This window comes from Rattus norvegicus, chromosome 3 (assembly GCF_036323735.1).
Source record: "Rattus norvegicus strain BN/NHsdMcwi chromosome 3, GRCr8, whole genome shotgun sequence".
NCBI lineage: Eukaryota > Metazoa > Chordata > Mammalia > Rodentia > Muridae > Rattus > Rattus norvegicus.
In genome coordinates, this window is record NC_086021.1 from 116062030 (window position 1) to 116078900 (window position 16871).

The 16871-nt window shown below is 36.4% G+C and overlaps 1 protein-coding gene across 11 annotated transcripts in view; it reads right to left on the minus strand.

Annotated features, from left to right (window-relative positions):
- The window catches only part of Mettl15 (methyltransferase 15, mitochondrial 12S rRNA N4-cytidine), a 177532-nt gene that overhangs the window by 20550 nt on the left and 140111 nt on the right, over positions 1–16871 (minus strand). For 9 of the 11 annotated variants that reach the window (XM_006234687.5, XM_008762086.3, XM_017591566.3 and 6 more), the window contains 2 exons: positions 15463–15654; positions 11606–11784 (listed from right to left, as the gene is read on the minus strand). In XM_006234687.5, the coding sequence (XP_006234749.1) occupies positions 11606–11784; positions 15463–15654 (371 nt within the window). Of the gene's footprint in view, positions 1–10435; positions 11785–15462; positions 15655–16871 lie in introns of those variants that run through there. The other 2 variants (NM_001024981.1, XR_010064579.1) reach the window with 2 other exon arrangements.

Genomic DNA, 16871 nt, shown 5'->3' on the forward strand with positions numbered 1-16871 from the left:
TGGCCAGGGTCCTGCTGGTATCTCCATTTCAGTTCATGTCTTGAAACAGGTAGAACACATTTCTATTACTCGAAGTTCCCTAGTCAGCAATGCTTTGCATTGGTACCTATAGGAACTCTGGAGATTTCATCCCCTTACTGTTTCCTATTTCCTTCAGGAAGCAGCTCTCATAAACATTTGGTTTGTCCACTTGATAAGTAGGCTCTTATGTCTGCTCAAGAAATTGTTTGAAAGTAGCATTCTAGTTTGTAGTGTTAACATAAAGTCTTACTTTAGTCAAAAGAGCCCTGTGTTCATAGCATTTACTACTGTCATTAGGAAACTAAAACATTACATAAAATGATGAAATATTGATTATGAGAAAAAAGGCATATAGAAAAGGCTGTTTCTTTGCAGTTGTGTTTCCATGTTGGTGCAGAAGCCTTTTAATTTTATGTAATCCAATTTATCAATTCTTGACTTTATTTCGGAGCATAGTTTACCTGCTTCAGAAAGTCACTTATCTATCTCTAAGTGCATTACTTCTATTTCACTCCAACCACCTTAGTTTGAGTCTTACACTGATTCATTTGAATTGAATTTTAAGCCAAATGAAAGGAGCGTGAAGTATCATTTTCCCACCTATCATTTTCATAGCACTATTACTGAAAAAGGATATTTCTTCTATAATAAAAATCCTTGGTAACTATAGTAAATCAGTTGGGCTATAGATATGGTATATATCTTTAATTATTCTATCTTATTCCATTGGTTTTCATGTCCATTTTTTGTGACACCACCATGATGCTATTACTATGATTCTACAATTTGAAATCAGACATTGTGATAGCTGCAGCATTGTTCCTTTTGCTTATCTGGGATATTTTGTAATTCTCTGGGAATTTTAGGGTTTGTTTTTCAAGTTGAGTGAAAAATGTCACTGGAAGTTTGGTTGGCATTGCATTGAACTTGATCAGTGTCACATGATAACATGAAAACACATCTACTCACTTGAGGTAGTAACAAGAAAAGACTAAATACATAAATCCAACCAAGTGTAGCTGAATGAAATGAGTTTACTAGTGTCAATTACAGGAGTATTCAAAGGCAGAATCATCATCATAACCCTACTGTAATACTCTAGCTAACTAACTAACCTGGAGGAGGCTCCATGCAGAGTTATTTCTGTTCAATAGTTGGTTTTACAATAGGCACAGGCCCTGGAAATCTTATAAATCTCTGAGTTTGCTAAGTGTGGTAAACTCTGTAAGTTTCCTGAATCTTGTGAGCTTTGAAGCACCCCAGTTTTATGACTTTCCAATCTTCTAGAAGATTTCAACTTCTATGAATTAGAAACATAAGACTATTTTTATTGAATATTTTCTATTTACATTTCAACTTTTTTTCCACTTGCCGGTTTCCCATCCATAAGATGCCTATCCCATCCCCTACTTCTTCTATAGGGTGTTCCCCCTACCCAACCCCTTTTCTTTCCTCTCTACTCTGACAGTCCTCTACACTGAGGGTCCAAGCATGACAGGACTAAGGGCTCTTCCTCCCACTGGTGACCAACATGGCCATCCTCTGCTACATATGCAGCTGGAGCCATGTGTCTGTCCATGTATAGTCTTTGGATGGTGGTTTAGTCCCTGGGAGCTCTGGTTGGGTGGTATTATTGTTCTTATGGGGCTGCAAGCTCCTTAAACTCCTTCAATCCTTTCTCTAACTCCTCCAACAGGGACCCTGTTCTCAGTCCAATGGTTTGCTGCTAGCATTTGCCTCTGTATTTGTCAGGCTCTGGATGAGCCTCTCTTGAGAAAGCTATATTAGGTTCCTGTCAGCATGCATTCACTGGCTTCATCAATATTGTCTAGGTTTGGTGGATGTATGTATATACACTGGATCCCCAGGTGGGACAGACTTTAAATGGCCATTCCTTCAGGCTCTGTTTCAAAATTTGTCTCCATATCCCCTCCTATGAATATTTTTGTTCCCCCTTTTAAGAAGAACTGAAGCATCCGCACATTGGTCGTCCTTCTTGAGCTTCAAGTGATCTGTGAATTCTATCTTGGGTAATCCGAGCTTTTTGGCTAATATCCATTTATCAGTGAGTGCAAACCATGTGTGCTTTTGTGATTGGGTTACCTCACTCAGGATGACATTTTCTAGTTCCATCCATTTGCCTATGAATTTCATGAATTCATTGTTTTTGGTAGCTGAGTAGTACTCCATTGTGCAGATGTACCACATTTTCTGTATCCATTCCTCTTTTGAAGAGCATCTGGATTCTTTCCAGCTTCTGGCTATTATAAATTAGGGTGCTATGAACATAGTGGAGTATGTGTCTTTGCTGTATATTGGAGCATCATTTGGGTATATGCCCAGGAGAGGTATAGCTGGGTTCGCAGGTAGTTCAATGTCCAATTTTCTGAGGAACCTCCAGACTGATTTCCAGAGTGGCTGTACCAGTCTGCAATCCCATCAACAATGGAGTAGTGTTCCTCTCTCTGCACACCCTCACCAGCATCTATTGTCATCTGAGTTTTTGTTCCTAGCCATTCTCACTGGTTTGAGGTGGAATCTCAGGGTTGTTTTGATTTGTATTTCCTGGATGACCAAGGATATTGAATATTTCTTTAGGTACTTCTCAGCCATTCGATATTGCACAGCTGAGAATTCTTTGTTTAGCTCTGTACCCCGTTTTTAAATGATTATTTTGCTCTTTGGAGTCTACCTTCTTGAGTTCTTTGTATATTTTGTATATTAACCCTCTGTCATATATAGGATTGATAAAGATCTTTTCCCAATCTGTTGGTTGCCATTTCATCCTAATGACAGTGTCCTTTGTCTTACAGAAGCTTTGCAGTTTTATGAGGTCCCATTTGTCGATTCTTGATCTTAGAGTATAAGCCATTGGTGTCTTGTTCAGGAAATTTTCCCTAGTTCCATGTGATCTAGACTCTTTCCCACTATTTTTCCATTAGTTTGAGTGTATCTGGTTTTATGTAGAGGTCCTTGATCCACTTTGAATTTAAGCTGTGTGATAAGCAGGGTGATAAGAATGTATTGATTTTCATTCTTTTACATGCTGACCTCCAGTTGAACCAGCATCATTTGTTAAAAAGGTTACCTTATTTCCACTGGATGGTTTTAGCTCCTTTGTCAAAGATCAAGTAACAGTAAGTATGTGGGTTCATTTGTGGGTCTACAACTCTATTCCACTGGTCTACTTGTCTGTCTCTCTCTATATAAATACCATACAGTTTTTATCATTACTGCTCTGTAATACTGCTTGAGGTCAGGGATGGTGATACCCCAGAAGTTCTTTTATTGTTGAGGATAGTTTAAACTATCCTGGGTTTTTTGTTATTCTAAATGAATTTGCAAATTGCTCTTTCTAACTCTATGAAGAATTGAGTTGGAATTTTGATGGGAATTGAATTGAGTCTGTAGATTGCTTTTGGCAAGATGGCCATTTTTACTATATTAATCCTCCCATGAGCATGGGAGATCTTTCCATCTTCTGAGATGTTCTTCAATCTCTTTCTTCAGAGACTTGAAGTTCTTATCAAAAGATCTTTCACTTGTTTGGTTAGAATCACACTTAGGTAATGTTATGCTATTTTTGACAATTGTGAAGGGTGTCATTCCCCTAATTTCTTTCTCAGCCTGTTCATCCTTTGAGTAGAGGAAGGCTGCTGATTTGTTTGAGTTAATTTTATACCCAGTGACTTTGCTGAAGTTGTTTACCAATTTGTATTCCTTTAACCTCCTTTTGCTGTCTGATTGTTCTGTCTAGGACTTCAAGTACTATATTGAAGAAGTAGGAAGAGAGTGGGCAGCCTTGTCTAATCCCTGATTTTAGTGGGATTGCTTCAAGATTCTCCCCATTTAGTTTCAGGTTGGCTACTGATTTGTTGTATATTGTTTTTACTATGTTTAGGTCTGGGCCTTGAATTCCTAATCTTTCCAAGCCTTTTACATGAAGAGGTGTTGAATTTTGTCAAATGCTTTCTCAGTATCAAATGAGATCACCATGTGGCTTTTTTTCTTTGATGTTGTTTACATAGTGGATTACTTTGATGGATTTCCATATATTGAACCATCCCTGCTTCCCTGGGATGAAGCCTACTTGATCATGATGGATGGTTGTTTTAATGAGTTCTTGGATTTGAGTTGCAAGAATGTTACTGAGTATTTTTAAATCGATATTCATAAGGAAAATTGGTCTGAAGTTCTCTTTCTTTGTTCAGTCTTTGTGTGGTTTAGGTATAAGAGTAATTGTGGGTTCATAGATGAAATTGGGTAGTGCTACTTCTGGCTTTATTTTGTGGAATATTTTCGACTGTATTGGTATTAGGTCTTCTACGAAGGTCTGATAGAATTCTGCACTAAATCCATCTGGTCCTGAGCTTTTTTGGTTGGGAGACTTTTAATAACTGCTTCTATTTCTTTAGGAGTTATGGGACTGTTTAGATGGTTTATCTGATCCTGATGTAAGATGGGTACCTGGTATCTGTCTAGAAAATTGTCCCTTTCCTCCTGATTTTCCAGTTTTCTTGAATATAGGCTTTTGTAGTAGGATCTGATGATTTTTTCTGAATTTACTCAGATTCTGTTATATGTCTCCCTTTTCATTTTTGATTTTGTTAATTTGGATACATTCTCTGTTCCCCCTTTTTAGTCTGGCTAAGGGTTTATCTATCTTGTTGATTCTTTGTACAGTATTTTTGTTTGTACTTCGTTGATTCATTCCTGAGTTTGATTATTTCCTGCCTTTTACTCCTCTTGGGTCTATTTGCTTCTTTTTGTTCTAGAGCTTTTAGGTATGCTGTCAAGCTGCAAATGTATGCTGTCTCCTGTTTCTTTTTTGCAGGCACTCGGAACTATGATTTTCCTCTTAGCACTACTTTCATTGTGTCCCTAAACTTTGGGCATGTTATGCCTTCATTTTCATTAAATTCTAAAAAGTCTTTAATATCTTTCTTTATTTCTTCCTTGACTAAGTTATCATTGAGTAGAATATCGTTCAAATTCCATGTGTATGTGGGCTTTCTGTCAATTTTGTTGTTATTGAAGACCAGCCTTAGTCTGTGGTGATCTGATAGGATGCATAGGATTATTTCAATATTCTTGTATCTCTTGCAGACTGTTTTGTGACTGATTATGTGGTTAATTTTGGAGAAGGTACCATGAGCTGTAGAGAAGAAGGTATATTCTTTTGTTTTAGGATGAAATGTTCTATAGATATCTATGAAATGCATTTGGTTCATAACTTCTGTTAGTTTCTCTTTGTCTCTGTTTAGTTTCTGTTTCCATGCTCTGTCCATTGATGAGAGTGCTGTGTTGAAATCTCCTACTATTATTGTGTGAAGTGCAATGCGTGCTTTGAGCTTTAGTAAGGTTTCCTTTATGAATATAGGTGTCCTTTCCTTTGATGAATATGAAGTTTCCTTCCTTTTCTTTTTTTTGATATCTTTTGGTTGAAAGTTGATTTTATTTGATATTAAAATGGCTAATCCAGCTTATTCCTTGGGACCGTTTGCTTGGAAAATTGTTTTCCAGTCTTTTACTCCGAGGGAGTGTCTGTCTTTGTCACTGAGGTGTATTTCCTGTATGCAGCAAAATGCTGGGTTCTCTTTACCTAGCCAGTTTGTTAGTCTATGTCTTTTTGTTTGGGGGGGGGTGTGAGTCCTTTGATGTTAAGAACTATTAAGGAATGGTGATTGTTGTTTCCTGTTATTTTTGTTGTTAGAGGTGGAATTATGTTTGTGTGGCTTTCTTGTTTTGGGTTCATTAGAAGATTACTTTCTTGCTTTTTCTAGGGTGTAGTTTCCTTCCTTCTGTTGGAGTTTTCTATCTATTATTCTTTAAAGGACTGGATTTGTGGAAATATATTTCTCCATCTATGTTACTTGAGAGTTTTGCTGACTATAGTAGCCTGGGCTGGCATTTGTGCTCTCTTAGGGTCTGTATGACATCTGCCCAGGATCTTCTGGTTTTCATAGTCTCTGGTGAGAAGACTGGTGTAATTCTGATAGGTCTGCCTTTATATGTTATTTGACCTTTTTCTCGTATTGCTTTTAATATTCTTTTTTTATTTTGTGCATTTGGTGTTTTAACTATTATGTGACAGGGATAATTTCTTTTCTGGTCCAATCTGTATGGAGTTCTCTAGGTTTCTTGTACATTTATGGGCATCTCTTTCTTTAGGTTAGGGAAGTTTTCTTCTATAATTTTCTTTTTTTTTTTTTTTTTTTTTTTCTGGAGCTGAGGACCGAACCCAGGACCTTGCGCTTGCTAGGCAAGTGCACTGCCGCTGAGCTACATCCCCAACCCCCTATAATTTTCTTGACCATATAAGTTGGAAGTCTTCGCTCTCTTCTATACCTAATATCCTTAAGCTTGATTTTCTCATTATGTCCTGGAATTCCTGGATGTTTTGGGTTAGGAACGTTTTGTGTTTTACATTATCTTTGATGGTTGTGTAGATGTTTTTTATGGTATCTTCTGTCCCTGAGATTCTCTCTTCTATTTATTGTAGTCTGTTGGTGATGCTTGCATCTATGACTCCTAATCTCTTTTCTAGGTTTTCTATCTCCATGTTTGTCTCTCTTTGTGATTTCTTTATTGTTTCTATTTCCATTTTCAAACCCTGAATGGTTTTGTTCAATTCCTTCACCTGTTTGGTTGTGTTTTCATGTAATTCCCTAAGGGATTTTTGTGTTTCCTCTTTAAGGGCTTCTACTTCTTTGCCTATGCTGTCCTGTATTTCTTTAAGGGAGTTACTTATGTCCTTCTTAAAGTCCTCTATGATCATCATGAGATGTAATTTAAATCCAATCTTATCCGGTGTGTTTGGATATCCAGTATTTGCAGTGGTGGGAGAATCTGGGCTCTGATGATGCCAAGTAGTCTTGGTTTCTGTTGCTTAGGTTCCTGACCTTCCCTCTTATCATCAGGTTGCCTCTGGAGTTAGCTTGTCTTGCTGTCTCTGACAATGGCTTAACCCTCCTGTAAGCCTGTGTGTCAACACACCTGTTGACCTGTTTTCTTTCAGCCACATCAGGGAACAGAGAACTGCTCCTGGGTTTGTATGTCTTGAAGCTTCCAGGCAGGTGACTTGGAGCAGAAGAGTTGGTCTTACCTCTGCTCTCAGGTGTGTCAGTACTCCTGGCGACTAGCTTTCAGCTCTGGGCACTGGCAAAACTGCAAGGGTCCTGCCCCTGACTGCTCCTAGGTTCTGGTATCCAGAGGGCACTAGGCAGGTTCCTCTTGGGCCAGGACTGTGAGCAGAAATGGTGATCTCCCCTGAGCTCTCAGAATTGTCTGTACTTCTGAGAATTCAGCTCTCTCCCCCATGGGATTTGGGTACACAGAACTGTGGAATGGGTTCAGCTCCATGGGCAGGCAGAAACTGGAAGTGGCCTATCCCAGGCTTCTCCTGCCTTTGTGTCAACATAAAACTTTTAGAAATACAGCAATTTTCACACTTTATTTTGCCCGTCCATAAATATGAGATGCCAGAGGTCAATGCAAGGTACCATTCCCCAGGTGCTGGCCATCTGTTATGTTTAAAGGAATGATTTTTAATATTTATATGTCCATTTTTCAGACTCTCTGAGTCTGTGTGTACCATATGGGTGCTTGCAAGTAAACCTGGGTCGTCTTTAAAAGTACCTTCAACTAATAAGCAATCTTTTCAGCCCCCTGACCTTTGCTTTTTTGAGACAAGGTCTGAATTCCTGACTAGCTGGATAGGCTGGCTGACAAGGGTTCCACCTGACTCTACTTTTCCAGTGCAGGGATAACAAACATGTGCCCACCATTTTCATCATTTTAATGTGATTCCTGTGATCAAACATGTCCTCATGCTGAGCAGCAAGCCCTTTACCAAATAATTTGTCTTTCTAGCCCTATTTGATTTAGTTTTTTTGCAGTTATTATCAAAGTGATCATTTTCTTCATTTCCTTTTCAGGTGATCTGTTATTAGCACAGAGGAAAGTTATCCATTTATATGTTAATATTATATACTGTTACTTTGCTATTCAGTTCATAGAGAGTTCGGGTAGAATCTTCAGCTATTTTGTGTATAGGATCATGTCATCTTCAATAAGAATAATTTGCTTTTCCCTTTTCCTATTTACACACCTTTAATTTCTTTCTTTTGTAACATGAATCTAGTTAATATTTCAGTGACAATATTGGATGAGTGGAGAATGAATACCCATATTTTTCCTCCATTGTAGCAAAAATGTTTGCAGGTTTTCTCCACTGAGTATAATGTGGCTCCAGATGTGGCATATACACTCTTATTATCTTGAGGAAGGTTCCTTCTATTATTATTCTCTTCAGGATATTTATCAATGGGGAATGTTAGTTTTCATCAAAGACCTTTTCTGTGCCAATCGATTTGTGTTTGTTTGCATCCTTGAAATAAAGGCCATTTGGTCATGGGAAGAACCGACTTTCTGAAAAAGACTCAGCTATGCTCTGAAATAATGTGAAGAACTAATAAATTGGATTATATAAAATTAAAAGCTTCTGCATGGCCATGGAAGCACTCCTGCAGAGAAACATCCTCCTTTGTATGCCTTTTCTCTCATAGTCAATATTTCATCATCTTATGTTATGCTTCATTCATTTACCTAATGATAGCAGTAAATGCTATGAACACAGGGCTCTTTTGATTGAAGCAAGACTTTATGTTAACACTACAAAATAGAATGTGTTGTTGAGTTCTGTTCTTTATCGGAACTGTGCAGGTCTAGTGAAGTATTGGATATGAGAACGTACAACCACTACTTTGCTAAACCAGCACGGTCCCCAACTACATTCTACGCATTTGTCCTTATCCTCACGGAAAAGTGTTACCTTTACCCCTCATCAAGAAAAATTCTGTTTGCATGAGACAGAGACCACTACAGAAAACCACAATTAATGAGCATGTAGAACTGTGGAACCCAGCATGACTGGATACAGCTGCAATATAACTCCCATGTGTAAGGCTCAGCGATCCTTGTGGAACAGGACGCTGCGTGATTTTAAGAGCCAGAGGATCTCTGTTTTGCTGTGAGACTGTGTCTCCTAGTAATAACAGAAGCTATTCCCATCTAGTATAATCTCACCTACATGTCTGCCTAAACACAATCTGAACAAAGAAAACAAGCCAGAACCCAACTAAGGAATCTTGGGTAAAAACAGTTGTCCCACGGGAAAAAAATGCACGGTTTGGGTATCTAATACCAAATGATTACCCCTTAAGCATATGCAAGTAACATACTATTAAGCAAATTGTACTTATATATTTAGAAATATATATATGTATGTATATATATGTATATACATGTACATGTATGTGCATATATATACTAATAGTATATGTATGCATGTATTTTCTTTCCTGTCGTGTCCTTTTCAGTCAGCTTCAGTTTCTGGTTTCATAAAAAGAGCTCAGTGTCATTCTTTTACTCTGCTTTATGGAGTGTTTTGTGGAGAGTTGGTTAGTCCTTTAAGAGTTTCATAGAATTCAGCAGACAAAACACATGGGCTTGAGCTGGTTTAGTTGGAAAGCCCCAATCTCATTGCTTGTTATAGATCTATTAAGTGTTCTCTTGGTTCAATTCTGGTAGGTCATAATTTTTCTCTTTTTAAAAATCTCATCTTGCCATCAAAAAAGTTGTATTTCTAATGACTGATATTGAAGACATAAAAACAGACTCAGAGAACTCAGTGTTTTAATGCCATTCACAATTTTTTTCCTTGCCCATATATGAATATTCTGTTTTCCTTCACTGTTGATACGGCGCTAATGCTTTCTTAACATCACAACATTTCGAGGAATACTTACGTATATTGTTCCTGTGGTGTATGTTCACATCGGTTTATCTAATACTAGAATGGTATTTCCCCAAGTTCACAGATTCGGATCCAGAAACAAAACAGCTAATTTAATTTATTAAAAATATATTCCCAATTAGGTCTCAAATGCATGGTCTCCTAAATTTTAATTAGTACTAACTGTTCTTAATTAGGCTGTAGTCTTGAGCAAACCACTGATCCTCTTTAGAATTGGTTTTATAAGCTACTAGATAAAGGTTTTTAACACAACAATCTCTAGGGTTCTCGTTAGCTACAAACCTTCATATCAGTACCAGGCAAAATTATGTTTTCTTATGAATAAATAATGTCATTTCTCATGGAAAATGGCATGTCATGCTTCTCAAAGACAGCAAGGACAAGTACTGGTGCCTGGTGAGGAGAGATTGAGAAGGGCAAAGTGTGTAAGGAGAAGCAGGATCTAGTACCTGCTAACATGCCAGGGTAAATTCTTTTCAGCGAGAGGAAATCATAAAATACTGTATGTTTACAAAACCTACATGAATTCTGCTCCAACTTTAATAAAAGATAGTAAGTGTGAAAGGACCTGATAAATGCCGCTTAAAAACTTAAGAACTTGGTTAATTCTTTTTATTTTATTATATGTTAAATAGAATACAATATTTTAATTATACTTAATTATGCCATAAAACAACTGCTATATGAAAGCTTAATGATTTGAGTGAATTCATAATGAAGTTTTATTCCTGAAACTCCATCTAGTAATATCATAGCCTTAGTTAATTCTGGCTCCTTTAAAAACACTATATAAATACACCTTTTATTTATTTATTACTTATATAATTTAATAAGAAAGAATGAAAACAATCTTAATATATTTTTCATATATAAAAATGATATATTGTTTCTGTTAGTCCAACAGGATGAAGACTTTCCACTGTAATTCTGTTAAGTAACTGTAGGAGTTACAGTTTTGCTTTGAGAAACTTTCATCAGAACAGGGCTGTGAAACAGCTTGGGCTTCAAATGAAGGGACACAATAACGCGCCTCCTAGCTAGAGTCAGGTTCAAGAGGTTTATGGTGGGGAACAGCAGAGAAGATGAAATGCTTCAATAAGTCCCTTAGGCTGATTTAGTTAGCATCCGCAAAGCAGAGTAACCTATACATCACATACCCTCTGTTGCCTGACTGTTTAGAATAGATGTATGAGTCACTGAGGTTTATTTTAGCAGTCAGGCAATGCAATTCTCCTTTTGCCTGAAATATTAAAACGTAGAAATATGAAACTATGAGAGGTAACGTCAAATCTCATGCAGGATGCTTATCAACCATGGGGGCGGGGCAAAGCATTCTTTAAACCTTGTTCCATGTTTCACCTTGGTCAGTGCAAATGATAAGTTCGCATGTATAAAATTTCTATCATCTTAATCAGACGCCTATGATGAAGCTTTTAAAATACCCCATGTGGTGTTAGAGTTGCTGGAGTGGGAAAGTTTAAAAATAAAGAAAAAGAGTCCTGATTCTTGAGAAGGATATGAAGGACTCTGTTCTCTGTTCTGAATGATTTCATATACAAATGAATCCCTCTGGGACAGAAAGGCATACACACACACACACACACACACACACACACACACATACACACACACACACGGTACCATTATATATGTATTATATATGTGCAATACATTATATATGAAATTATATATATATACATATATACATGCAATGCATATTGATTGAACTTGTTAATCTTAGGCAGCACAGAGACTTAAAAAGGGTACCTGCAACAATGCTGGCAAGTTGCTGGGTTCTAGAGATAGGGTATGTGCTGCGTGCTTGAATGATCGCAGAAGCAATTTTTTTGGCATGTTTCTCCTCTCCATATGCTCTTAGGATGGACGCAAGCGCTTGTTGATCTAAAGCATTCACAACATCGGCAGCAGTGGGCATGTCAGGGTACCTGTCCACAAGAAGAGCCAATCAGTTGACTGACACCATTTTCATTGACAAGAGTTGTTTTTTCAGAGCACAGGGAACATGAACTCAGGCAGTCATAACACACTGCCTAGACGAAATTCTAAAACAGACTAAAGTATCACACACATGAAAAGTTTCCAGTTTACACTGTAAGCTCATGGCAAGAGAAACCTGAAACATTTAATAAAATCAAGGTAAAGGGAAGTTAAAGTATTTTGCTAACATTTAAATTTCAGTCATTATAAAAGTTAATATTGATCATGTAGGTTTCTCATAAAATAAAATAATGGGAGAATGTTCCATATAACTTGTTCAATATGTAAGTTACTAATTGAATCATTGTTATTTTTTTAGAATGGGAGATATGATGCTGACAGGTGATAACTGAGCATCTAAAGGCTGAGGAGAAAATTAATGTATGGCAGCAAAGAACCTATGAGTGAGACCAAAAAAAAAAAATATCCAACCTAGAAAGCCTCCCTCACAATAACTAAAAAGACCTAGTGTTAAATGAGCATGTTTTGGATATTTGATATAAGATTAGTTATCAGAGGCAAAGATCCTCATGGATTAAGTCCTCAAAATAAACAGTATTGATTGAACAAACCTAAATACTACTTTCAATCAAGGGACACAAAGAAAGCCCAAGTTCTGACAACATAGACTAAATTATGCAAGCAGAAAACAGTGCTCACTGTCAGATCACTCTAGTTTATTTCCATTTACAGAAGTGGGTCAAAGCATTCTAACTGATGAGCTAGCCATGCTCGACTTATTAGAAACATCTGCTAATAGTACACTTACTACTCCCACATAAATATGGTGGGTTAGTAGCTGCACACTGTGACTAGTTATGAGTTCCAAAGATATGGGAGCAGTAAGACCTGAGGTTTAGCCAGAGTGAGGTTGTGAAGACATCTAAAACTCTCTGTGAAAATTATTAACTTGTTAACATGCTTATGCATTCAGGAGAATTTTTGTCCTCAGTGTATACTCCTTTTGCATGTATCTAACTATCTTTCAGTCTGTCTCTAAAACTCTTACCTCTCTCTGACTGTTTTAGGGAGTAGGAAAAGATCCTGTTCTATGTATGATAGTTTCTTTTTGGTTTCACTTGCTTTTATCCATTTATTCATGTTTTGAAAAGAAATCGATTCTATCAGCCCACCTTTCCACTCTCCATCCCTCCCACTCCCTGAAACTCACAGGCCCTTTTTCTTTTGATATCCCTGTGCCAATGAATGTTTTATATGGTAACCCTAACACTCATCTCAGCGGGTTCCCTTTTTGGCTTACAAAATAAAGACCTTTTCTTTAAGGTTATATTTATATATGAATTATATATTATATATGAATTATATATTATATATTATATATGAATTAATTGCAATCTTGTGATATTGGATAGAGTTTTAAATGCATTAGACTCTCCATTTTAATCTGGGAAATGAATATAACAATGCTTATTTCAATTATCAGAATTATTGGGAGAGGCTGCCTACATGAGGAAATACAGACAATTCAATAACTGGGCAACAAATATTCATGTCTTTCAGACCTTTCCCACTCATATATTTGTCAGTAATTATTTGAACATAAAAGACAAAACTCTTGCTAGTAAATTTCGTCCCTTAGCTCTATTAAAACAATCATAAGATACTATGGATACATTTAGTTTTCATGATAACTTTCTCTTTTAAACAAGAAAGTTAAAGTAGCATTTTGATCAAGTGGCATTCAATGAACACCAGGTAAAATTTCATTTTACTCTTACATTAAAACAAAATAGGTACGTAAAAGTTTCTATAATGCTAGAAGACAACAGGATCACGACTCTGGGGCTTAGCAGGCCACAAACCTACTTTAGAATAGGCATTAATAGAAACAAGAAGAACTGCTTCTCTCACAAACAGGGAGTTTCCCTGTGTTAGTCTATAGTTCAGTGACTTAACTAGAGTGCCGATTTATTACGTCCTAACAAAGATTATACTAACAGAGTTAGCCTTTCAAGTCCTTGAGGTTGGAATTCCTCTCTATTACATGAGAAGATAATATAGTCTAAAGGCAGTGGTTGTTGAAAGTGGAGTGAACATAGAATTAAGACTCTAGTGCTAAATGTTTCTTGTGTGTATCTTTGTCACAGGGATGTATGACTCTCTGGGGTCTGACAGACCACATATGTGGTTTTCTGTATTTGTGTGTGCATATAGATAGTTTGCTTTTTTACCTTCTACTTGGATTTGCACTGTATATATTTGCACGTCTGGATTTCATTTTCCTATATATTCAAGTGAAGCAATTTCCCTATTCTAATATAGGTTATGGTCCATATCATCAACCTGGAAGACCCTCATATATGTATGTATATTATCTACATAGATAATGTGGACTATAACCTATATGATATATATACATATATGATATGACACATATCATATATATGAAGTTCTCGAGGAGAAACTTATAGATGGAGATTTACTAATTAAAATTTGCCCAAGAAGCTTTTACAATAAGAATGTGGCAATTTACTTCCATTAATTAGAAGCTTTAGTCAACTGTTTGCAGAAAGTATCTTCCATATGAAGACACAGGAAGTGGATACACTTATCCAACATTTTATTTCTATAAAACTATCTTAATTTCAAAAGTTAAGAATATCTGACCTTCATTATTAGTTACTTATTAAAGAATTTTATTATTTTATTATATTATATTATAATTATGAATGTCAATAATTCAAACAGAAGAGGACATGGGATTCAAAAGTGATAGGATCCTAATAAATGTCGGAAGGTAAGTTAACCAGTCATGTCATGTAACAAGGGAAGATAATTTACATGAAGAATATTTACATCACAATATTTGCGCCATGACACAATGAGTAGAAGAAAAGCAAGGTTAACCCTCTGGCCTCATACTACTGGTAGATGTAGATGTCAATACTAATATAACCTTTAAGTCCAATGTAGAAAAAGGAAACTTTTTGATTTTCTCCTACAGTGCAAGACAATGCCATAGTGGATTTGTGTGTCCATTTGAATTGAATAATGGCAAACAGGCATGAGTATTTCCAGCGTTAAAGAATGAGGAGGAGTCATAGGTGATACTTCTATAAAATATGCATAGGTATGTAATGATGTGTGATATAGTGCCATATATTGTAGATATTTGAAAAAGGTTCTACTAGGGTGACTGCTAAAGAAATAGGACAGAAATATAATTGCTGATCATGGAGATCCTACCATTTTTTGCAGGATTATAAAATAATATCAATTAAATACAGCTCCGGTTCTCACAGGGACATGTGTATACAAGCACAAAGATGAAGCCATTGTTTCAGCATCTATTTTTTTCTACATTACTATTGAAATACCATGTTGTAATTAGTGAAAAAAAATCACCTAATAGTAGATTTTTTTCCCATTCTGAATACCTCATTCTTCTCTGTAAAAACAGTAAATATTTTCCTTTTAGAATTTCAAAGCTAAAAACAAAATACTGAAGACTACAGTGAGTATCAAACACAGCTGACGCACTATGCATGGACAGTTTTGGATGTGGGGGTGTGCTGGGAATTTTTCAGTCTTCAAGGAAATTACATTCAAAATATTTAAGAAGTTGATTTTCTTGTGGTAAGAAGCAATGCTTTTTCAATACCCACCTGTCTCCGTCCATCCTCATGTCCAAGGGGCCATCTTTCCGAAGGGAGAAACCTCGTTCAGGAGCATCAAGTTGCATGGATGAACACCCCAGATCTAAAAGGACCCCATCAACAGTCCCTGGCTGCACTCCAGCTTTCATTAGCAAAGTCTCTGCCTGGCTGAACTGGCCCAGCATTGCATGGATCTGTGTCCTGTGAATAAATCCAAGAGATAAAGATATATTGATTGTATTAGTCTTTCTTCAAGTCTCTGACCATTGGAAGCAAGCACATCATATCAACAGATGATATACTCAAAATAAATACACGGAATGTCAAGCACTTGCTTAGCATTATACGTTTAAGAACTTATTATAAATTAGCAATATTCTTTTGTCAGACTAAGTGTTCCATTCTTTTTTCAAAAAAATTCTTCAATTTATGAGTTAAAAAATAGTCTAGGACATTCTTTCAAAAGACTTATTTACCATCCAAGGCAATGCAAATACAGTAGGCATAAAAACAAAAATAATAGAAGTAAACTGTACATACATATCATGAATTCTACTTAGTCATATAAAAGGGACAAAATCCAGTTATATATGCAACAATGAAGATGAACTCGAGATCACTACACTAAGAGAATCAATAACGTACAGGAAAACAAGCACTACATAACCCACTCATATGTGAAACATTAATACACCCATCTCAAATTTGAGGGTAATATGGTACCTTGCAGTGACGAGAAAAGAGTTGGGGAAAGAAGAAAATAACAAAGTTTGATCAATGGATACTAAAGAGAAGACAAAGATTTTCAATGTACCCCGATTTAAGCATGTCATAATGTACTCTACACCACATCAAGTTACATGTACAACTTTGATGTACCTGTTAAAAATCAATCTCATTAAATGAAAAGGATTAATGTAAAAAGACAAGTTCAATATTGTCACGCCATTTGGTTTACTGCTGTGCATACTTATCCTGTTCTTTGGATAAGGGTGTTACAGAGCTACCTACTTGAAGAAGAAAATAAGGATAGGACTAAACAACTCCCGGAGAAGTGCTGTTTTAGCTTCCAGTGAGAATTTCGAATATTTTTGTGAAGAATTCTGAATCAACAGGCAGGAAGATATTTGGATTATCATGTTCTTACTCTGATTCTTCTTCCTAAACAATGTGAGCTGTTGACCTTATGATTCTTCAGAAGTCTTAAAGCAACGAAAGTTCATTTTGGAAGGAGAATAAGTGAAGAAACTGGGCAACATTCTGAAGTTCTCATTCTCTCTGAAAGTGAATGGAATGAGCTTGTATTTTAGCAGCATTAGGCAACTCATATTTAGGGTATTTAGGTATTGTTTATGCCACTTAAGGGGAAACTCACAGATCATTGGTGTGTCTTCTTCAAATTCTGAATGAAAAAGTAA